The following is a 23,295-nucleotide window of genomic DNA, read 5'->3' as shown; positions in this document are numbered from 1 at the left end:
ATCTGCCACTTGATATTTAACTATCTTGAAAGCCTTCTGCAGGGCTTTGTCACAGTGTCTTCACTGAATTCCTGGTGCTGTTGAAATGAAGGAGAGCTTTGCTGTTCATGTAGACCTTAGAAGAGCTAAGGACCAATGCTCAATTTATCGAGGTGGAGCAGAGGTATATGCACCCCTAAACTTTAACAAAAAGCTGTCCTGAGCATAGGATTTAGGAGCAAGGGGGAGATACATCGCATCTTGCATTTCGTCTTCTGCTTGCCCCATGGCTGGAGAGCTCTGTGACCTGGGCCAGCTCCTTGGTGACTAACATGGACCTCATTCAAAGGAAACCTATCCCATGGGCCTGACGGGAAAGCGCTTTGAAATGTACGATAAAAGGATTTAATTTGCTCTACCTTCCAACCTAATTAAACTTGAAAACTAGCTAATTGGTACTTTGTACTTACAGCTCCGGCAATGATGAAAGAAAGAGATAATTGGAATGGAGGAAGAAGGAGGAGGAGGAGAAGGAAAAGAAATTCAGGGGAGGGGAGTGAGACAGGAATGAGGGAACAAGGTGCTTTGCAGAACTTGTCTGTTACACCTATTTTTTTACTTTTCTTAATGCACTGGCTGGCTACTCTTACGAGACTACATACTGGACTATGTGGACCTTATTCCGTAAGAGTAATGGCTCTGGGTATCACGGTGGTAGCCACTATCTCCACTAAACTACATATCCCCAAGGCCTCAAAATTCTACCCACTTTACATGTGTGCACGGTTATAAAATGTCTGCACAGATTCCCAAACCACACAGGACAACTTATACAGGACTTTTTGGGGTGAAAATCTGCCACCTACTCCCACCTCACATCTATGGATTCAGCGCTTGCTTCCCTCGAAGGCTGGGCTCCCTGAAATCCCACCTACCGGGTGCAATTGCAGAACTGACTGCGCTGAATCGTTGCCAACAGCCTATTCCCAGACCTCACCTCACAGCCAGCCTTCTTCACCTTTCTGATTTGCTGCTGTCATCCCGGAGTGAACTGAGGTGTATAAACATTTCCCAGGGAAATCCACTCCCTGGTCAATACTGACAAATTGCACAGCAGAGAACTGGCTTGTTTACCGTATCAGTACAAAACGCTTGAACTCCCAGCACCGTGCTGAGACATTGCTACCAAGGAAGAATTTGCCCTGGGAATTGTCCTGGTACTGATCCCCCATCCCCTTCCATGCAAACCTGGCTTTCCCTTGCCTCGCAAGGACACCCCGCAGCCTCTGCTGGTCAGCATCCCACATCCCACCTTCCTGTTCATTAATTAAGAGCTCAGAGTTGTGGGTCTTTGAGTGACAGGATGCCATAATCATCGGAATGTGAGGCTCTGCTCCCACTGTCCTCAGCAGTGGCAGTCACTTTTCTTTCTCTTCCCTTCTCCATAAGCCACATTATCTTGTAAATAATATTTCTGCCTTGAGACAGCTCACTTACAGCCATGCTCAGGCAGACAGCTGACATGCTGCAATCCAAACCCCTGGACAGCATTTGAGATTGTGGCAGGGATGGTGACTGTAAAGAATTTTCCAGTCACTTTGGCTGGGGCATTTCCATGATGAATTGGCCCCTAATGGCTCTCTGGATGGCAGGTAGTGAGCAGAGAACATCAGCCTCCTGCTACTGCTGTAAATCAGTAGGTGTGTATATGTGTGTGGTGGAAGGAGAAAGAGGGAAATAAATAAATAAAGCTACAATGAATCTCCAGGAACTTGAACAGGGCTGTGTAATAGCAGAAAGGGGTGAGGAAAATTTAAAGAGGGGAAAATGCAGCCATCAGTTTGCAGAAGAGAGAAAGGTAAATACAGGGCACTGGGTAAAGACAGTAAGGGGATGAGGAGAGGGGAAGAACAAAGGAGCACAAGGAGAAACGCAAATATTCCGGGGTGTCTATCAGAGTGCGTCCTTCTTGCCAAGCTCTCAGGACTATGGTATGAGCATCCCACTGGTGGTACCCATCCAGCTGCCTAAGAGGGGGCTGTGTGGCGATGCAGTGCTTCCACAGAACGGCAAGTACCAAACAAGGACACAATCGTATGACAACAAGCCTGCCCCTACGTGCAGGTCTCTCCTGAGGACGGGCTGAGCCATCCTGCAAAAGTGTTGGTCACGTCTTTGCAGGAGTCCAGCTAGGAAGCTGTGAAAGGTGACAGGGATAACTGCCAACAATAAGAGGAAACTCCAGGAGACAAGGAAGATAAATTAGAGGTGAAGGTCCTGAGAGAGCAAGAAAGTGCAGAGATCAGAAGAAAAAGGGAAGAGGTAGAGAGACACCTTCCTTTCTGCTGGCTCTTCCCTCTTTCTTTTTTCTATTTTTTTTTTTTCCTTTTTAGAATCTTTCATTTGCATCTCCAGCTGTTTATTTCCTCAATCTCTGCTTCCTGGGGAAGAGCTGTGGCTATTCTGATTTGGAAGGCTCATCTGCAACCCAGCTGATTTCCTTCCCTCCTCTGTCTGCATTGCCTCTTTAACAGGCAAAGCCAGAGGCACCATGAGGATTTTTCTGGAGGGCAGGGTGGCTGCAAGAAGGGGTGTTGTAAGTCAAACAGGAGGACACTGGGAAAGACTCAGGAGAAGATTATAAGAACTGGCAGATGTGGATTCAGTTACATTGACAGGGCTTTTGGGCAGCCCTGGGAAGATGTTTGCAAGGCTTGTGAATCAGGATCAGAATAAATTGCCAGGACAGCTCAGGGGCCTCCAGACTGGAGTGGGAAAAGGCTTTGCCAATTAAGAATGCAAAAGCCCTTGCTCTGTGTCATGCTCGAATAATTTAAAACTCTCAAAAAAGTTTTGTGTGAAGCAGTTGGCAGTGAGGCAGGTACCAGAGAACCCAAAGGGGCTGAACGAACAGCTCAGCCTTATCTGGATGTCTAAGGGCTGCTGGGAACTCCTTGTTCCTGCTGGAAACTGAATTAATTCACAGTATTACAATTAAGGAGAAAAGAAGGACACCCCATCCCCCGTCTCTTTCAGAGAATTTCTTTCATTACTTTGTTCTCCCACAGCTCTTCTGGAGATGCGAGCAGACACAAGAAAGGAAGAGAAAGTGGTTATCTATCTGTAAAGCATCCTCCCCAGTCACCTGGCGGTGTGTGTGTCTGGGTTTCCAAAAGTAACCGGTAACAGATGAGGATCTTTCTACCAACCAGATCAATTAAACCATTTTGTGCGTTGCTGATACTGTAATTCACCAGTCCCAAGACTCCGTTAAATCTCGTCCAGCAGTCCAACGCTGTCAGTTGCTCACATCTCCCAAACAAGTGAAGAATGTCCACGAGACAAGAATGCCCATCCCAGAGAGATGCATCAGGCACAATCGCAGCGCACAACTGACACATAGTTTCATAGCACTGACTATGAAAAAACCCTTGTCCAAACAGCCGCAGGGCTGACGAGTCTGTCTGTATGGACAGAGCCGTGGCTCAGATTTACTGCAAACAGCCGTGGTGGTGGTTCAAAGCACAGAGACAAACGGACGGGGCTGTCCACACGCGCCGTGCCCACGGGGTGAAATAGCACAGCTGCAGAGCGCAATAGTAAATAATAATAGAGGAACAATGAAAGCTTTGGAGAACCAGCTTGCAGGAAAGCAAGAGAGATGTTCCCAAAGGGAACTTGAAGTGAGGCAAAGATGGATAAACTGGAGAGCTTCCAGAGAAGGGTATGCCAGAGCAGAAGTGACTCACTTGCTATTGGTATGGAACAGAGTGATGTGGAGGATTTTGCAAAAAGAAAGGAAAGAAGAGACGGCGTCTGTCACACTTTTGGAAGTAAGGTCTCTTCCCTTAAGGCTACTTGTGTGGCTGGGACATTTGCATCATGAAGCAGTCTGGACATTCTTGGGATCAAGACCTAAAAGCGAGATACGTTACATCCCCACCAAGGGTCTGTGCCTGTCTGGGATTGACTTTTTATGCAAAGCTGGGATCAGCCAGGTAATTGTGCGCTTGCTGCACTGTATGCACAGTGACAACCAGCCTGAGCTGGTGGGGAGGAGCAGATCTATGAAATAGAGTCCTGGACAAACGGCACAGACAGCTGTGGGGTGGGACAGAGGTGCTGGCAGGCAGGAAGGTTTCATTTGGATGAAAGGGCTGGGTCTCACCCCGGTTCTGTCTTTCTATCCTGTCTGCTGTGTATTCAGCTGCCCCAGGGAGAGCCCCATCTAATCGCTGGTGCACTAACTTGCATCCCCCAGGTAAATCTGGAACCCGAGTCAGTCTCTGGGCCCCGTTTACTGCAGCTCTGAGTGAAGCTGGTTTGCTCAGACAGAAGTGCACACTCTTCTCCTGTCCTTGCCTCCTCCTCACTTCAACCTGATCCCTCCATGCTCTGCAGAAAACCAGCATAACCACACACAACACCTCTGATAAGCCATTTGCTCAAAGATCTGCCTGCATCTGTAACCAGTAGGGTTCCCTTTCCATTTATCACCTCCCCACACAAATCCCCACCTATTTCACAGCAGGCTAGCTAAGGCACTCAGCAATGTGCTGCCTTGCTCACAGACACGTTGCAAATCAGTGGGAAGGAGTCGGGATTCTTCTCCTTTCTTTATGCTGGCGGCTTTGAAGCCTTCTAGCTGCCAGCCTTGCTAGAGTTAATGTTATGTTTGTGCTGTTGCACCACTGTTTGCAGGCTGATACAGGCTGCCTGTCCAAAGCAGCCTGTCCTGGCACAGAGCCAGCTCGAGGTAAGCCTGTCTGTGACCTGGACTGTCACCCTGAGCCAGTGGAAGTAGTTAGCACTCGCTGGACTCTTCCTGCCTGCTGAACCTTTGAGCCAGACAATGAGATCAGATGATGCATATTTATAATACACCCCACCTGACACATTCCAGAGAGCCTGAGACATGGCAAGTTCACAGAGCTAAATTAAACTGAGTTGAAAAGCTTGGCAGAACAAACACATCTCCAGTTTGGTTTTAAAGACAAGAGCAGGATTGGCTAATTTGAGACACGCTCCAATAGCACACACGCCCCCAGGCACAAGCGGGTTCAGAGCCTCATGAGCCTTGTGTTTACAAAGAGTTAATGAAATGCTGTTCCCAGGAGAGCCGGAGACTGGAGCTGGTAGAGCTGGTGGGCCAAAAGGTAGGATAAACAGCAGGGCTTGCAAGTCACTGGAGATTTTAGAGATCTTCAGTCTGAGGGAGGAGAGGTGGGGTAGGTTTCTCTGGGGGCAGTTCCCTCACTGTGTATATTAAGTGAATCTCTTGCAGGGACAGCTAAGCATCCAGAAGATAAAAGGGATTAAGAAGGGAAAGACACTGCTTGGAAAGCTGAGCCAGTGGCACTGGACATTAGCATGTGAGGTCGAAGTGCCACCCTGCCTCCTCAGCAGCAGCATTGCCTTCATCCATCAGAGCCGGCTCCAAATCTTCGTGCCCCTTCCTTTTGTCCTGGCCTGAAGTGAGAGGAGAAGGGGAGTGCAGCATCTCATTCTCCTACCACCTAAGCTGTGCTCAGGCCTTGCTCCAGCTCAGATCCTTGCCTGACTGCAGGTGGAGGTGACCAGGTTGCAAGAAACATTTGCAAAAGCACTTCAGGGTGAGCAGAATCCATCCCTGTGCAAACACAAATCAACGTTTGCCGGTCAGTTTGCAGCCTGCAGCACCACTTGACCCCTGCAGTGTCCAGAACCAGCTCTATCAGCCAGTGCTGTTCCTCTGGTGACATGTAGCGAGAGAAATAGTGGGAGTTAGACATCAGCATGGGCAAGAGGAGCAATTTGGTTAGCAAAGGTGGCTGACAGGGTTTTCTGAGCAGGAGGAGTGTCTGAGCTCTACTTGGTGACAAAAGCATAGCAAAAGCAGAGCTGATCCAGTCACCCTCCCCATCCCTGCCTCCCAGACACTCCTCCAGCTACAGAAAGGGCTCAGGACCCCACTTGCTGCAAGAGAAGGTGCTTCTGGTTTTGTGCCACCCCACAAGCTGGAGATGCAGCCAGCCAAACAAAGGTTAAACACCAAAGTGAAGGCAGAGCTGCTCTTCTGCCTCCATGCCCTGATATAAGTCAGAAGGAATTTTAAAGCCATCACAGCCTCTCCCCAGGGGTGTTTGTTGATGTAACTCATTTACACAATTAGCCACCACACATGGGAGTGCCAAGCCATGGCTGCAGTCCCACCGCTGCACAGGGCTTCAGCCTCTTTCCCCTGGAAATCCCCCCTGCCCAGGGATGCTCGCCTCCCACAGCGGCTGCTCCGCTGGCTGCTCTGCCTCCCCGTGCATGGCCCAAGCAAACGGGGGCTGGGGGGGTCTCGGTTATATGGTGTGTTTTAAGCGGGGCCAAACCCCAGTGTCGCCAAGGGTGGTTAGGTAAACAAATGCTCCTGACCACTCTCTGTGTTGTCCTTCCTCTCCCTCCCACAAGTGGCAATCCCTCACAAGGGCCAAGCCCCTCTAGGAGTGACCTGATACAGCCCCTCTCTAATTCCTCTCTGCTGCAGACCAGATGACCGGGTAGCCCCTGGGCCCTGAGTGCATTTGGAGCATGGGGATCCCACTGTCTGGGTACTAATCACAGCATCCCTTTAAGATCTCTGCCCACTTTGCTTTCGTCTCTAATTTCTGCTAGCCCAACCAGCACTTAAAGACTTCGCAAACCACCTGCCTGTCTGATGAGGTTTTGGGAGAGCTTGGCAGTGTGATGCAGATCCAGCCCTTGCTGGGGTGCCTGCTTTGAAGAGCATGCCCACTACAAGGGGACACATGGATATGCTTGATATTAGTGGAGATTTCACACACATTCCAGCAAAGGCAATTGCTTTGCCATTCCCCGAGGGTGGAGGCATCTCCGCTCTCTCCAGTAATGACCAGCTTTCTCCCTTTCCTCTCCTGCAGAGGAAGCAACAGAGTCATCCTTGGTTAAGTAGCATCTGGTTAAGTAGCTGCTGGCTGCAAAAGCATGTCTGGAATGCGGCTTTAACTCCTGGTGACCTTGCCTTGCGATGCTTCCCAGTGGCCACTAACAGGGATGGGGTTTGGATAGCAGCAACAGGAGCAGTGTGTTAACCCCATGGGATCCAGCAGGACTGACTTCTGCAGAGTAGCTGTTGTAGTGGGAGGTCCCCTGCAGATACCTCTTACTGGGCTGGTTTTTCTTCCACTCCTGGAGCAAAATGTAGCAGTTGTTAAACAGCACCTGGAAATGTGGTTTGAGAGCTTAGGAAGGAGCTTAGCAAAGTCGTTACTGTGCAACAGCGAGAGCCAGTTGTTAAGAGGGTGCAACAGCAAGCAGTTATTTGCAGTGGTGCCCACCCACAGAAACTGAGCCCCTCTGTATGTGCACACGCATGCTACTTCACTGCGCTTTCCACCCAGCCAAGGAATATCTGCATTAACCCCGGATTCTGGGATGTCCCTGTCTCTCTGTGCCACTCGGTGGCTCTAGCAAAGAGGGGCCAGAGGTGACCTTGTTGCCTTAACCCATCAATCCAAATCCAGCACAAACCTCACGGTGCCTTTCCTCCACCCCGCTTGGCCAGCTCCACTGACCCCTCTGCCTTTCCAGAGTCTGGGGCCTCACAGCTCGGTGCAGCAGTATGGAGAGTACCCCAGCCTGTTTTGGGGGAGAAGATGGGCCCTGGAGAAGATCGGAAATGTTATCTGACGTTTCCTCTGCCTCCCAGCCCTTAATTTTAGTTCTGCTTCATTTCCTTGCAGCTCAGCAGAGTAATGAACAATCAAATCCCTTTAGTAATTTATTTCTTGTGCTGTACGGTTTCGAGGAGGTGATGACACTTGAAATTGCCTCTCCTGGAGGGATGAAGGGGCCAGATCCTGAACCCCATTACACCAGAGTGTGTCTTTCTTGATCTTAGCAGCCTGCTATAGCTGCCCAGAGCACAGCGTGGTCCCAAATCCATGTTTAGCCAGAGATACAGCCCTGCTCCCTTGATGAGTCCATTAAGGTCATGCTATTACAAGCAGCCACCAGATGAATTCTGTCAAATAGAAGGTACAGGGACTGCAGCTCAGACTCTTATCATTTGCGTTAATAGAGTTAATTTGCTCAACAGTCCTCAGCAGCACTCCTGGGAGGTCTCGATCTGCTTGGCCACATGCCCTGGGCCATATTTGTCTCCTGTTGTCTCTGGGGTGCTTAACAGCACGGGGCAGCTGTATCTTGGATGTCCCCAAAGGATGAGATCAGCTCTCTGTTAGCATCTATGCAGAGAGACGGCTGGGAGTTAGGTGCAGACACAGGGTATGTGCGGCAGGGCGAGGAGGAACTGCTCCGCTTCTGTCATCTGGCCAAAAGTGCACGAAGAGTTGCGCAAATGGGCAGGTGGACAGGGCTACAGTTCCCCCATCTCCCCTGCTAGCTGCAGCAGCAAGTAGGGCTGGAGGCTGCTGTGTCTCTTCACACCCCCCCTTCCCTTCTCTCCTCTCCCACAGCTTCCCAAATCCCCCTGAGACCTGCTGCAGTCCCGACAAAAGAATGACTCTTCAGCTCCTGGAGCAGGGAGCTGCCAGCCATTCTGGAGTGATGTGCCAGAATGGACCTATTGGATGCTGATGCGGCTCTGACCTGGACCCTAGTGCCAGCACCTCCCCTCCTGCTCCTCACACACATCTTCCTGGCAGTGCAGAGGGTGAGAGCTGCTTCTGCCAAGCCAGGACAGTGGCTGTGCCTGCACTGACTGCCCAGGGCAGCTGCAGCACCTCCTGGCTGCCCCCATCCAGTCGTGCTCCAGCAGAGGGACAGCGATGCAGGAGTCAACTCAGACCATGTTCCTGACCCTCTTCCTGATTGCTCCATCCTGTTAATGGCAATTAAAGACTCCCAACATACCTTCCCTCCTAACTTATTAAAAGCCTTCCAAGCTCTGCAGGATAACCTCTGCCTTAGCGTGTAACCGATCTTTAGCCATGTAACCTTATTCAGCTGGGTGTTTGTTAGCATGCACATGGGGAGCTTCCTTCATTTCCAGTACAGGTCAAATGGAAAAGCTGGGTATGAAGGAGCAGTTGTGAAGGACAGGTGATTGATACAAGAGCTAGGGTTACCCTGGGGAATACGACAGGAATAACCAAAATCTCTGCAATGCTCTACAGGCACTTTACCAGGTGGATGTGGCCAAGAGGATGATTCAGAAAAGGCAAAAGATTGGAATAACTATTCATGACCTGTCTCTGGAGACCAACAGACATTTGTTTGTGGTTTCTGAGATGACAAAACAATATCTGCGTGTTTGAGGAGAACAAGCTGAGGAGCTTGCTGGACATCATCTCCTTGGATACTTCACTTATTATAAGCAAACAGGCTGAAAGACTTAGCTGAGGAGATCCCTAACTCACTGCTCTTAGTTTTTATTAGTTGTTAAAATAATTAAATTCTAGAAGGTTAAATTCTAGCAGACTGGAAGAGGACTGAGAATTACTTGAATACTATAGGGTGATATGCTGGCACCAAAGAAAAGCCTAACACAGGTTCCAGTTAATAAAGAATTAAAAGGCAGGAATACAGTCGATGCCAGTCTACATGGTTCATGGGAAATAGGTCTTGTCAGTCAAACACAATGCCATCTTTTGCCTACTAAACCAGTCATCTCATCAAAGTAAGTGTAGAGATGGAATAGAAAGTAGATTAAGGATTGCTAACTGACAGGTCTTAGAAGGAGCTGTCAAGAAGGAATCACTGTCCGTGGGCACATTTCTACAGAGTCCGCAAGGAGGGGTGGTGGGCCAGATGCTGCTCAGTCCTTTCACAGGGCTTGTGGGAGCAACGAGCACCTCAGCGCCTTAGCAATGCCTGGATGAGAGAGGGGTCGGCGGATTTGTAAAGAAGCCCGTTAATAGACACAGGACATTGTAATTCAGCCATTGCAACACTCCGCATCCCTGCTGCAGCACCTGTATTTTTAAAAGGAAGAGGACCCAGAAGGGAGGAACAGAGAAGAAGCCTGAGTATAGCTTTTTGGTAAGTCTATTGAAACTGGACTTTAAATGATGTTCCCTAACACCTCCCTGGTGAGAAAGAAACTGGTGCCAACCTGCAGCAGGGGAACAAGCAAGGTCTGGGAATTGAACGCAAGAGTCCCAGAGGCTGCCAGAGCTGATCAGTCACAAGGTCATGCTGGAACCCAGGGACAAGCCTTCCCCCCCTCTACATCTCTGTACCCTCTCCGACACAGGGAGGGTTAGGGGCCTTGAGGAAAGAGCATTCTAGGGGGGGAAAGGGGTCTCAGAGCCCCTGTGGAGAGTGCAGAGCTGCCTGCTCATGCTTCTCAGTCCCCTCCACGCATCCTCCTCTTCAGCTCCCCCTGTTCTGTTGCTCAGGTAACACTTTCAAGGCAGGTCCTCCAAGCAAATTTTTAGGTCAGTTATAATTGGGAAACCTTGCATGGAGCTATAAAACATCAGTTAATATGCTGGAACTATCTAGTTAAATGCCAATTATAAAACCCCATAAGCTCCTCAACTCAAATATATTAATAACATAATTAAACATTTATTGCTTATGCAAATTAAAAGTTAAGTTAATCGGACATCAACGAAACCCCAGGAAGTGACCATTTAAGTGACTAATTTCTATTTAATTATGTTTCCTTCCTATTATAAAGTCCCCATGCCATTAGTTCTGAACTGCTCTGCAGTGTTTACTCGAGCCATTCAGACTCGGCATTCCCGCTCCGGTATCCATTGATAATACCAGACAGCTGCAGCAGTCGTATCAACAGCCGTGGCCCTCGCACAGCTGGCAGCAGCTGGATGGGGTGCCCCTCCTACTTGTTGCTCCTTCTACCTCCTCCTTGGCTAGGCTACCAGAATGGGCACGGCCAGAATTAAGTCTCCTCCAGATTCTGCAGATCCAGGCGGGATGGCGGAATGGGTATGCGCCAGAGCCGTGGAAAGGCACCTGCTGGGGCTGGTGACAGCGAGTGTGGTTTGTGTGTGTCCCATCAGCAGAAGTGTGCTCCAATGAGCAAGATAAGGATATAGATCTCTGGATTTAGATCTCCTGAGTCCAGCTCTGAGCCTTCTCCCTGGTCCTCCGCACACCTTTGCTGAAGTCATTTCACTTCTCTGTATCAGCCCTGCTTGGGGAAGGGCACCCTTCTGCACAGCGGGGAAATTACGGACCTTGGGGGATGAGTGTGTCATGATGGGATCAGCTCCTTGGGCAGACAAAACTCTGTGCCAGCAGAAAGCTACTGTAAAAGCAGCAACTGAAAGGGCTGGGAGATACAGTAGGACAATGAGATGAGGCCAGGAGATGGGAAATGAAGTGTTTTTTCCCTCGTGGGATGGAGACATTTCCCCTGGTGAGCACAGCCTGTGCAGCCAGGGCCATACAGCTGGACTCCTTCCCTCCAAGTGACAGGCAATCAGTTAAACCTGACAGGTGTGAAGTTGGCAATTTTCTTTTCAAAACTGTGAGATAAACAGGCTGGCAGGAGTTTGAGAGGAACAGAGAGATAAGGGAGAAATGGAAACATTCAGGTACCCTTTTACCATGGGGCTAGTGGTGTCTCACAGGCAGATGGACGGGGGAAAGAATTCACTTTGCAAAGCTCCAGATATACCAGGGACTCAGGTGCAAGGCTAGGAGCAAGCTTGACAACCAGGCACTAATGAAACAGAGAAAGCCCTTCCTCTTACAGCTCCTCAAAGGGTACTGCCTTTGATCTCTTAAGGTTTGATCCATACTCATCTCCTGGGATTCAGCCAGCACTGAACTGCTCCTCCTGATCTCACCGGCAAACCACAGGATGGTGTTTTCTGCAAAAAGAGCATTTAGTGCCTCTTTCCACGCAAGCCATTTTCTTCCCCAAATTCCATATAGTCCAGACAAAACCTCTGCGTGTTTCCTATGAGGATCTGGGTTTGGTTCAGCAGTTGTGAAATCTCTGGAGCAGGGAGCGTGCCTGACTCACCTGGCGCTGGGCTTAGATGAGGCCACAACATCTACCTCAACTGCTGCGGCTAAGGAAGCAACTCCAATGGCTGGTATCCATAAATTACTACCTTTCAATAACTAGTCCCTGGGGGGGCGGATATAACATTGTAAACCTACATTTTAATCATGTACACATTTATCTTGCTGTGCCCCTGCTTTGCTTGCACAACCATGCCCGACTTATTTCTGCTAGCTAGCATGTAAAATTTTAGGAGTGCAACGCATACCCGGTTTTTTTTACGGGCTGATCCTTGTTCTGCAAATACTATGTAAGAAAGAGCCTGCAAGTAAACACGTCTGGGAAGGCTGTGAAATGCCTTGTTTGGAGGAGGAGTGAACCAGCCCTCCTTGCCTTCTGCCAGGCACCGCTGAGGGCATTTGAGGCTCAACAGCACTTCTCCATGTCACAGGTCCCCCGGCTGGAATACATTTGCATAAAATAATTTCCTCTAACAAATATGTTCATACAAATCAAACTCAAGATTGCAAATACTCTGAAACCATGAAAAAAACTAATCAAACGTATTTGTTACTACAAGTAATTCACCCCGCACTGTTCTAAACTGGCAAGTTTCTCTCAGTTCAATTTATCCAGCACTGGCTCTAGGAGAATTAAATATGTCACCTTGAGTGCTCCAACTTGAACTCGAGCATAGATTGCCTCTTAACTCACAATGAATTTTGGATTGAAGCTCACATATTTCTGGACTGCTGCTCTATGACCTGACCTGTCTCCAGTGCCCCTCAAGCTCCCACCTCGTCACAGCTAGCCCGGTTTAACATCTCCTGGTTAAACATCTCCTGGTTACACTGCTTTTCCTCTGCCTCTTGGAGCCCTTTGGCTCTCGCACTTCCAGTTCTGACTCTGTCATGAATTCGGATCCCTGGGAGATCCACCTGGTTTTGAGCGTTGTGCCAGGCATTAACCCAGGTTGCTTGGTAACTCCCTGATTACACTGGACTGTATCTCACTCTCCCTACAAATCCTCCTTGGGTCACATGCATTTGTATGGGTGTAACTGCACCACAGTCGGAAAAGTTGGACTTGCACCAACTGGGAACCTGGCTCTGTATCTTCATCACGGACACTTCATCCCTGATCTCTGTGTACATCTCCCTCCCTGGAGATGTACTGGACACATGCTCAGCTGTGGGCATACAGCCTAAAAGCAAACACAAGCTTCTTGTTCATCTCCTCCTGCCCTGAGCCAGCGCCTCCCCTGACCCTGCTGGCACCTCTGCTGATTGCCAGGGCTCTGAAGTTGCTTCTGTGGCCAGCAGCGCTCGCCTGCAGAGATGTGGCTTTGAGAATAGATCCAAGCCACGCTGCCATTTTTCCATGGGCTACAGGCGTTCTGGCATTCCGGTCCCCAACGTGTTTCTGTTTTGTTCCAGAGAAACACAATACTTAGGGGCTGCATGGGAGTCTGTTCCCGCTGTGTTCAGCTCTCTGCAACCTGAGCTGCTGAGAAGAGGCCCCATGCAATGGGTTTTATCCATCAACGCTTAACTGTAAGACGTGGCCTGGGAAATCAGCACAGCATTTCCCAGGGGCTCATCCCAGTAGGACCATGGGCAGATAGCCCCTCCTATCCTTCTTTCCATCTTAGACCCCCCATCTCGGCTCTCTGGTGCTCTTCTTCTTCCTCCCCTTTCTCCCCACCCCCAAACTTGGCTGATGTGGCTGAGCCAGCGACTGGGGATCCAGTTCTGTAGGATGCTGCCCCTCTGCATTGCTGTCGTGGTCGCTCCTGGGGCTACTGTCCTGAACTGCAGCTGAAGCAAAGCTGCACTTCCAACAGCTGTCATTGCTAAGAGGACCTGGCAGAGAGGGGCAAATGAGAGGAGTAAAATACGTGGATATATAGATACAGCCCAGACAGTGGTCACAACTCTGCTGGCCACACGGAAGCCTGATAACAAGTGTTCCCGGCTTTTCCTCCCTTTTCATCTGAGGAAAGCCTCCCCCAAGGCTATCCCTAACCTCTTCCAAAGTGAGATGCTCAGCACACACCTTTTTCAGCAGAATGACTGAGAACTGGCTCCGCTAGTGGCATGGGGTTTGGATGGAGCCTGTGCCAAGCAGCACACAATGCATTGATCATCGAGCCTGTTATCAAAGAGCCTCCTGCTGCTCTGGCACATGCTACAGGCCTGCTTCGCTGCCGACGGAATAAACAGTCTGCACCAAACCACTCCTTTCCAGCCTAATTCTGAACACTTCCCTCTCCATCCAGCTCAACTCTTCAAAATAGAGACCAGTTCAAGTGCAGATCTGGATCAGGATCCCTCTCACTCTGGGGAGTACTGTGTTTTGGTTCAGATCTCCAGCAGATCACCCACAGGCTGAAGCTGGGTGCAAAAACCCTTTTCCAGGGAGTATTCCACCCTCTAGGCCAGGGGCATAGCAAAGTGCCAGTTGATAACCGTGCAAGGACGAGCACGCACGTTTCCTCTGATTTCTTGCTTGCTTTGCCTCTCCCTCCCTTGAAAAAGTCTGGGTGTTGCAGAGCTGTCCGGCTCGCTCTTTGGGAACAAGGCTTTCTTTGTAGCGTGTATTTACAGTCAGGAAGCAGGAGGAAAGGGGAAAGGCAAACTGTTCTTCCCAGTGCAGGGATCAGTAATGGAGATACAGGGATGCGGTTTGACTGATCCCACCTCCCAATGGAGCCTTAGCATCCCTACAGCATTTAGATGTTTTTGACGCACAATCGTCATGGTAGTCCAGTATTGCACTATAGGAACATCCTGCTGTGTCAAATCAAAGATTGGCCTAGACCAGTATCCTGGCCCTGACATCAGCTCACATGCCTAGAGAAAATGTAAGAAGAGAACAAGCGTGTACTGATATTTTTCCAATAGCCTGTCCCATCTGCTATAGCAAACAGCAACTTAGTGACTTCCTAAGCTAGAGACAGTGTAGTAACTTTTAATAGTTTTTGATGAATTTTTCTTCCCTAGGTTTCTCTAGCCACTTTTCTAGCTCAGGTTAGCTTTTGGCATGAGCAGCGTCCTTTGACAAGGCATTTCTCTGCTTACATCGATAAGGGGAAACGCTCCCACCTCCTCTTGTCTATCTTAAATCTGCTGTCCAGGAATTTCACGCAATACCACCTATGTCAATGGCAAAACCAGTCATTCCCTGCCTACCTTCTCCAGGCTGCTTGCTGTTTTGGAGATCTCTTAACCCTTAGCCTTCAGCCTTCACCTGCAAGCAAGTCCCGTTACAAAATACAGCATATCATGGGAACAGACCGAGCTTGTTGGAAAGCAGATGCCGTTCTGTGGCACAGAAAGCAGTTCTGCTGCTGTGACTCTCCTTACAGCTACCAGTCACAGGTTGCGGAACGACGCAGTCATAGATGCACACACAAAAAAGAAGAATGCCTCTTTTTTTTAAAATTCTTTATTTATAAAAAAGTACATTTTTTTCCACAGCTGAGCCACTATTGGTTTTTATACAAGTAAAAGGAAGGGTGATGCAACACCCCGCCCACACAAATTATAACCATGAAAATGCCCCCCCCCCCCCGGACCCCAAACAAACAAATTACAAAGGATGGAAAACAAAAAACAAACAAAAATCATAAAAGTCCATTACATTATTATTATTTTTATTTTTTATTTTTTACAAAAGCACTTACAACACAGATTACAAAAAAAAAAAAGGTGGGGTTGGGGTTGTTTGTCTGTCTGTAGTCTTTATTCCACAATGATAATTACAGCAAGAGAAAGAAGAAAAAGCGAGATAAAATCACTGGAGTTAAGGAATCATGTTAAAAAAAAAGAAAGGCAAAAGAAAAGAAAAACCAGATCCTCAGCGAGAGTACCTCCACCAATAATAGTTCATGCTAGTGGAGGATCTGACTCCATATGCTTGTTACATTCACCCCCAGGTAAATTACATATGGAAAGTCACACTGGTCCGAAGTACAAACTCATCCCCCTCTCTAAGGCTTGGGTTTCCTTCCCTTGCTGGTGGACTGAATTCTCCCCTTTGCCCCGTGGCAGAAGGCAGCACCCCCTGCTCCGGCACCCCAGCCCTGGCCGTGTTGTGCCCCGGCCCTTCCGCCAGGTCCAGCCCTTGGTCCTCCCCACCCCGTGCTGCAGCCCCTGGGCAGGGGCCGGGAGGTTTAGGAGTGATGGTGAGGCAGTGGTTGGACCCTAGACCTTCCTTCGCACCCTCCCCTGCCCCAAGGCTTTCCCTGCCTCTCCCAAGGAGTAGCTCAAATTGACAGCAAATTGCATTAAATACGAAGGGGAGGGAAAGAGGGGGGTGAAACTGCAGGCTGGGGGAGGGTAAAGTGCTATCGTAAGCCCCGCAGAATAAAGAACATGCATCAGTGCACATGATGCTGGCAGCATCTCCTCTCCCCAGCGGGGCTCACCGCCCAGCAGAGCAAACAGACCCAAGTGAAGGTGGCCGCCTTGCAGTGAATTTGAAGCTGCTGGCAAAAGGCGACAACCTGCCCCACTGCTTCTCCTCCTAGGACAAGATGGGCCTGGGATGCCAACCCCATTTCCACAGTAAGAAACCTCCGAGCGCCGTGCAGTCCGCAGGCGTGCCACTCGTGCCCACCACTCGTGCCCACCTCCCGCACTCAGCCGGGCAGGGGGTGGTTCCCCTCCGCTCTTTGAGCATCACCACCAGTGCTGAAACGCCGAGAAGCTGTGTGTGCGCTTGTATATAGAAAAGAAATACAGCAAAGGAGAGCAGCAGCCCCCATTCTAATTGCATTCCCTTCTCTAATTGCTTGGAGATCAATCTTTTGCATCCCTCTCTCTCTAACCCTCAGTGATTTCTGCTGAACAGTTGTTGTGTTTCTTTTTTGACTCAACATCAGGAAAATGGCTCCCTTTGTCCCCTATGTCTTTGCAATCAATTTGGTGCTACCATTCCAGTTTGTTTGATTTTTTTACTAAGAAATCTTCAAGTTTTTTGGGGGTTTTTTGTTTTATTTTTTTCTCCCTTGGCTGAACAAAAATGATTTAACAACAGGGGAAAAAAAAATCTCATAATTAAATAAGGGAAAATAACATCACTAGGGTGAATTGCAATGAATAATCCTAGAGATAAGCCCCAGCAGGAAAACAGCTGGGGTGTCTTTGTACATAAACTACAGGCTTGTTTTGGGTTGTGACACAGATGTGTCTGCTTCAATAGGGCTCCCTGAGTACACACAGGGAAGGAGCTGGGGGCTCAGCTCAGCACAAATTCACCTGCATTTTCTTCGCTGAGGTGGTGGGGAGACCCTGAGTGACGTACCACAGGGCTCAGACTGACCTCCCTCTCATCTGCCTGTTCAGCTTTCCCATCTGCCCATCTTAATCTTGAGGTACCACAAGTTTTGCCTCAAGTTGCCATCCAAGATCAGGGCTTGGGAAGGGAAAAGCTCCACACTGTTATGTCTCTTCACTGGCAAGAACCCAGCAAAGGGATCTGGACAATGATCCCTTGCAGTGAAGGTACAGCAACTGGCCATGCCTCCGAGGCCAACACCCAGTCCCCAAGCAGTGTGACGGTGCTTCCCAGGCAGAAAGCCAGCTCAGGTGTAACTAATGTGACACACCAGTTCAGGTCCAGCGTAAAACCGAGCTCTTCCTGGAGAGCAGCAGGTCCCTAGCACCTAGGCAGAGAGGCAGCCAACGCTGTGCCCACGGCAGTGCTGGGAACTGAGAGAGGATGGGGATGTACACTACCCTGACTGGAGAGGTAGCCTGGGGTCCCCACCCCATCCTCCACCGCTGGCTGTGAAGCAGGGATGCCACAACAAACACCTTCCATCTCCCAACTGGAAGCTTCCCCTTGCTCTTTGCTGGGTCCCACAGGGATGTTTTATACCGTCTTAGCACCTCTGCCTCACTTGAGGCAGCCGGAGGGTCCCTCGGGGAGGTGACCCAGCTGGCCCAGCCTGCGAGCTCACATGAAAAGTGCGTCACCATTTAAAATCAACAGCTTGACTCCAGCCTGCCAGAATCTGGCCCGCTGTGAGGAACAGGCACAAAGGGACAACCACCACCATCCCCCAAGGAAAGAACAGGTTTCCCCTCTGCATCCTCCCCGCAGCCCTGGCACCAGGAGGCCCCTGGGGCCACCAGGCAGATTGCCCCTGCAGGTCTCCAGCACCCTCACCCTGCTGCAGAACCTCCCAGGAAGCAGGATGCACATGGTCTTCAATTTGGCATCTCCCCTGAGCTCACCCTCACATTTGGGTAGAGACAGGTACCACTTTCTTCCTGATGCTGGTGGAAAAGCTGATCTAATTCCCTCCAAGGGCCCCCGCAGAGCAATTTAACCCAGAGAAGGGAGTGATGCTATTACTGGATCAAAATGGCTCTCAGATGAAACATCAGTCTTTTTTTTTTCCCCCACACTTCTTTTTTCTTCTACCTTGCTATGGATTAATGGCTAATCACTTGGCTAATTACCAGCCCAGGAGTCTCTTGGCCAATTAGCTGACTTTGCAAGGGACAGCAAGATGCAAATCACTGCACAGAGGTGGCATTACTCCATGGCTGTGGGGATAATTGCACCAATGGACTAATGCTGAGGGGCCCACAGATGAGCAGAATGCACTGCTGAACCTTGAACTTGCAGGATACCTTGCTGCTGTGCCAGGCAATACTGTCTGAGGATCTTCCACTCCAGTCTTTCCCAGGTTCTGGATGGAAAATAATCATTTGAGCCCTCTTCTGAACCACTCCGATAAGCTAAGTGGCTGAGCTCTTTCCTAGACCTGTGCTGGTGCAGTACTGGGGAGCAAAACGTGATGCAGCAGAAAGAGAACTGTATATAGGCTCTAGCTTGGAAATGCCGTATCGCTCCGCTGTCTCCTTTTCTTCCTCTGAGTCCCACTGTTTTTCTGAGCCCCCATTCCGCTAACTACATGGACAGTGTGTGAATGGGCAACGAATAAGCCAAGGAGGCTACATCTCAAAAAATGACACCTCGAAGTGCAAGGCTAATAACTACCAAAGCATATTTCTTAGGGCACCTTGTTCGTATTTCCTGCAAGCCACATCTTAACTCGGGAACTGAGTCATACTGTCCCTTCGCTCCCAGGCCCTTCTGCTCCATTTGCAAGGTTTTGTATCTTTGGTGTTTAGGACACAGCTTCACTGTGGGCTAAGGCCCCACTGTGCTGCGGAGTCAGTGCAGTGTGAATTCACTATATCAGATCAGTGGCCCCTGCCTGTGACTAATGCAGAATGTGAAAGAATTGCTGCTGGACCCTGCAGATTTTATAAAAGGTTGTTTTATTCCAAATACATCTCCTTGCTGTTTTTATCTGTGCTGGGGGAAATTTGCAGAAGAGGGTCTGTGCCACCAAATTCCACTCTCTGCTTGGTCATGAACCACCCAGAGTCTGGTGTTGGAGGCGTTGTTACAACCCTTTTTAGAGCCTAGTTGTGAAATTTAGATCTAAAGGATTATTCACTTGAGAGATGGACTTTGTTGAAAATTATCTTTGAACCACAAACTGTGCCGGCTCTGAGCACACCCCATGTTACATTAAAGTAAGCTGTGGCTAAGGTTCAGTGCTCAGCAATGCTGCTCTGTCCTGATCCAGATTACAGGGTTCACACTTGGGGGAATTAAAGCCCTGTGTAAGCTGTTATCCCAAGGCACCAGAGGGAAGTTAACCCAGCATTGCCAAGCCCACCACTAAACCACATCCCTAAGAACCCCATCTACACGTCTTTGAAATACCACCAGGGGTGGTGACTCCACCACCTCCCTGGGCAGCCTGTTCCAGAGCTTGATGACCCTTCTGCTGAAGAAATTCCTTCCAATATCCAATCGAAACCTCCCCTGGCACAACCTGAGGCCGTTTCCTCTTGTGCCATTGCTTCGAAACCTCCCCTGGCACAACCTGAGGCCGTTTCCTCTTGTGCCATTGCTTCGAAACCTCCCCTGGCACAACCTGAGGCCGTTTCCTCTTGTGCCATTGCTTGCTATTTGGAAGAAGAGACCCACCTCGCTAGAATAATCAGCCCCTACTAGTAATCAAGATACAGAGAGATGCTAGAGATTTCATTTCCTTTACTGGGAGGATGCTTGGTAGCAGGGTGCTCTGTTGGCACTGGACAGACATGTGAAGGTTTAGCCGTGTTTTTTAAGGTTTGGCCGAAGAGATCGCAAGGGAACCTCTGTGCCCTGCTTCCAGCGGACATAGAGCAGCCTTCCTGTGTCATTTGGCTGTTCCGCCAGAAGCCAGGAAGCCTGGAGGGCTGGCAGGAACAGCAGAAAGATTAGAGTGTAACAATTGGATTTCCCACTCCCCTACACCACTAACGCAATAAGAGCAAGCTACAGACTGTGGATGGCTCAGGCTGAGCTTCACGTTGTCTGGACCAAGCACCACACACTAAAGGAAAGCATTGGAGGCTGCCTGGATCAGAGATCTGACCTTGACTCATCTGCGTGGGTCTAACTCTCCACCCTCCCTTTTGTAGCAGGATAACTGCTGGATGCTATGGAACAAAACCCAGCGGGTAAGGCAGGAGGAGAATTAGTCCTGCTATTTTTAGATGTGCATGATAACACAGCTCAGAAAACTGGGGGTTTCTTTTCAAACAAAAGATTTATTTATACATCAAATTAAAAAAAAAATTAATCAACCCACAAAAAGAAAAATAAGCCCCAACCCAGTGAATCTTAATTTGGATATGGTCAGTGTGAGACAGAGGGCCCTGAAGTCTGGAATCCCATTTATTCACAGAGCAGAGATAGCAGCAATCCAAGCCTCCCCATCACAATGCAGTGGCTCAGGGGGAGGAGGACGAGATCAATACCCCAGGCTCACTCACTCCTGTGCAGTCTACCAAGCCTTTGCTTAGAAGTGGGATGTGAAACTGAAGAAGTGGCAATCAATGCAGACTAAGCAATATATCAAAGGGCTGAGGCTGTTGCTAGGAGAGTTAGAGAAAAGCACCCCCGTGCTCTGACCCCAAAGAAAAAAAAAAAAAAAAAGAAGTGTAAACACATGACAATTAAGTCTTAGTGGTATAATAAAACTTAGGGGCCTGATCCTGTACTGAAGCCCTCAAAGACACTGAATGGTACCCTGGGAGATCTGCCCTGCCAGAGTCTGCAGACCAGAGCTGAAGGCAGTGAGTCTGTGGGAGAAGCAAAGTGGTATCGGTTGGTCCCCTCCCCTGGCAATGGCAGCACGGTGCGAGCATGACACGCCATGCACGACTGTTGTGCCAGAGTTAACTGCTCTGTGGCTGGTACTAGCAACAACAGCAACAAGAACAAAAAGAGCCAGCATTTCTCTGAGCCATCACAGGGGAAAAAATGTCAGCAATAAATACTCCTTTTCTTTCTTTTAAAAGAACACTCAAACAAAGACAGAAAATGAAAAGCCAGGAAATAATGAATTGTAGGAGAAAAATGGCAGCTCTGTTTCCCTGCCCTGCTATCAGCCCATGCACCTGGGGTTTGTTCTAGGGCTTTTTCTCCCCCCTTTCTCCTCATTTTCCTTCTATTGAGTCATTAAAAACTGGGAGTGGATCTCCCCAGGCATGCAGTGGGCAATGGGAACGCTACCCAGACCCCACTGGAAAAAAAGTGATCAGGAAAAAAAAATAAATCAGTTCACCTGATAACGGCACCTATGTTTCCATTGCCATAAGCTTTCCTGGCCTCTGCCCCATAGACATCCCACTTGACTCCCTCCCAAGGTTAAAAAAATACAAAGAAGACAACATACAAACAAATTCCAGTGTTTCAGGGGAGAAGTGTGGGAGGAGGAACCTCGGGGAGGGAAGTGGGGCTGAAGGGCACTCTGAGACATGAAGACACAAACAGAGTGTAATATACAGGCTGGGCAACAGTCGTTAAAGCAAATAGTAACACCTAAGCCACCGACCAATACAAACACCACAGAAGGGGACGAAAGTCGTCAAGAGAAATTAAAAAGCAAAACCAAAACCGAGAAAATAATTACCCAACCTCCCACCTCCCATACGCCCCAAAAATGATCTGTAAGCAAAGCTGCCCTCCCGCCCTGCTCGCCCCAGCCCGCCCGTCCTGCCAGTGCTAGAAGTGTCCAAAGTCTCTGCTGAGCGCCTGGGGCTGGCCGGGGGCGTGCGTGCGTGTGCGGGGGGTGGGCGTGCGTGCAGTGTGTGTGCAAGCGGCCGCGGCACGCTCGGCTCCACTCAGCTCCGCTTGGCAGGGATGCAGGGGGAGTGGGAGGGCATCACTCGTGTGTGTGTGTCTGTGTGTGTGTGTGTGTGTGTCTGTGTCTGTGTCTCTGTGTGTGTGTGTAGCAATGGGGTGCCGAGCTACACGTACCACTCCTTTTTGGAAATAAAAGATCCATCATTTTGTGAGACCATGTTCTCCGCTATGTCGAGCTGCTCGGGGTCGTACTGGAAGCCGAGTGTCCTTTCGTCGTAAGGTTCAGGGTGCGCCTCCCCCTCGTCTACCGTGAAGTAAGGCCGCTTAGCATCCTCCTCATATTTGTTGGGGCCACCCAGCTTGCGCTCGCCTCCTGCATCCTCATCCTCGTCTTCATAGGTGCTGCCGCCCAGCGGGCCTGGCTTTTTCTCGTCGTCTGAGTCGTCAGGGTACTGGAGGTTTTGGGCCATGGGGGGGTGATGCTGCGGGATGCCGGCCTTGCTGTAGCCATTGCCGTACACGTGCTTCTTTGTGCTGTAGTCACCCTTGAAGGTGTGACGCCGGCGCCGGAGTACCACAAAGAGCACCACGGCCACCACCAGGACCAGCGAGACTCCTCCCACTATGCCCCCAATCACCGGTGTGGGGATGTTCGGCTGCACCATGGATTTGCGATCATCGATTGGAGACGGGGTGTAGGGAAATTCTGGGTAGGAAAAGACAGATGGAAGGGGGAACAGTGTCAAACCATGCGGAAACGCGCCCTCCCTCCATGCTTTCATTGCCATTTTTGGGGGGTGAGGGGGTGGGAAGATGAGGGTAAGGAACAGGGAAGGGAAAAACTAGGGAAAGGGGAAAAGGGTGCATCCTCACCAGGGGTCAGCGCACAGGAGCTCTGCCTTAGCAAGGGGAACGCAGCGTGCCGTGCCAAGCTCGCCAAGCCTCATGCAGGAGCCCAGCAGGCTGGAAGCAGTGTTTCCCTCCCCACCCAACCTGGTTTCTCCAGACGTGCTCAGATCCCACAAGCCCAGTGCCTTGAGTCCAGACGCTTTCCGTTTTACTGGGTGACACTTCAGGTCCAGTCTACCCAGAGTCTCCTGCTGGGGAGCATGACCCAAACCCCAGCCAATGGTAGGCACCAAGCTGACACACCTGCTCCCGTAGATGCCACGCTAGGCCCACCAGCTTTGCATCCCCCTCCTCGGCATCCCAGCCTGGCC

General features: G+C 49.9%; 1 protein-coding gene across 4 annotated transcripts in view; it reads right to left on the bottom strand.

The window, feature by feature from the left end:
* NECTIN1 (nectin cell adhesion molecule 1) overlaps positions 1-23,295 on the bottom strand; it is a 106,899-nt gene that overhangs the window by 20,498 nt on the left and 63,106 nt on the right. Inside the window, exons 6-7 of one of the 4 annotated variants that reach the window (XM_037409721.1) lie at positions 19,860-22,781; positions 15,582-19,757 (exon numbers count right to left, since the gene is read on the bottom strand). The exons of 2 other annotated variants lie outside the window; for them this stretch is intronic. In XM_037409721.1, coding sequence (XP_037265618.1) covers positions 22,240-22,781 — 542 coding nt within the window. In that variant the 3' untranslated portion in view covers positions 15,582-19,757; positions 19,860-22,239. Of the gene's footprint in view, positions 1-15,581; positions 19,773-19,859; positions 22,782-23,295 lie in introns of those variants that run through there. One more of the 4 variants, XM_037409720.1, reaches the window with a different exon arrangement.

The sequence above is a fragment of the Falco rusticolus genome, chromosome 16 (assembly GCF_015220075.1).
Source record: "Falco rusticolus isolate bFalRus1 chromosome 16, bFalRus1.pri, whole genome shotgun sequence".
Classification (NCBI taxonomy): domain Eukaryota; kingdom Metazoa; phylum Chordata; class Aves; order Falconiformes; family Falconidae; genus Falco; species Falco rusticolus.
The sequence above is the reverse complement of the archived record's forward strand: the minus strand, read 5'-3'. Positions and strand labels throughout refer to the sequence as shown.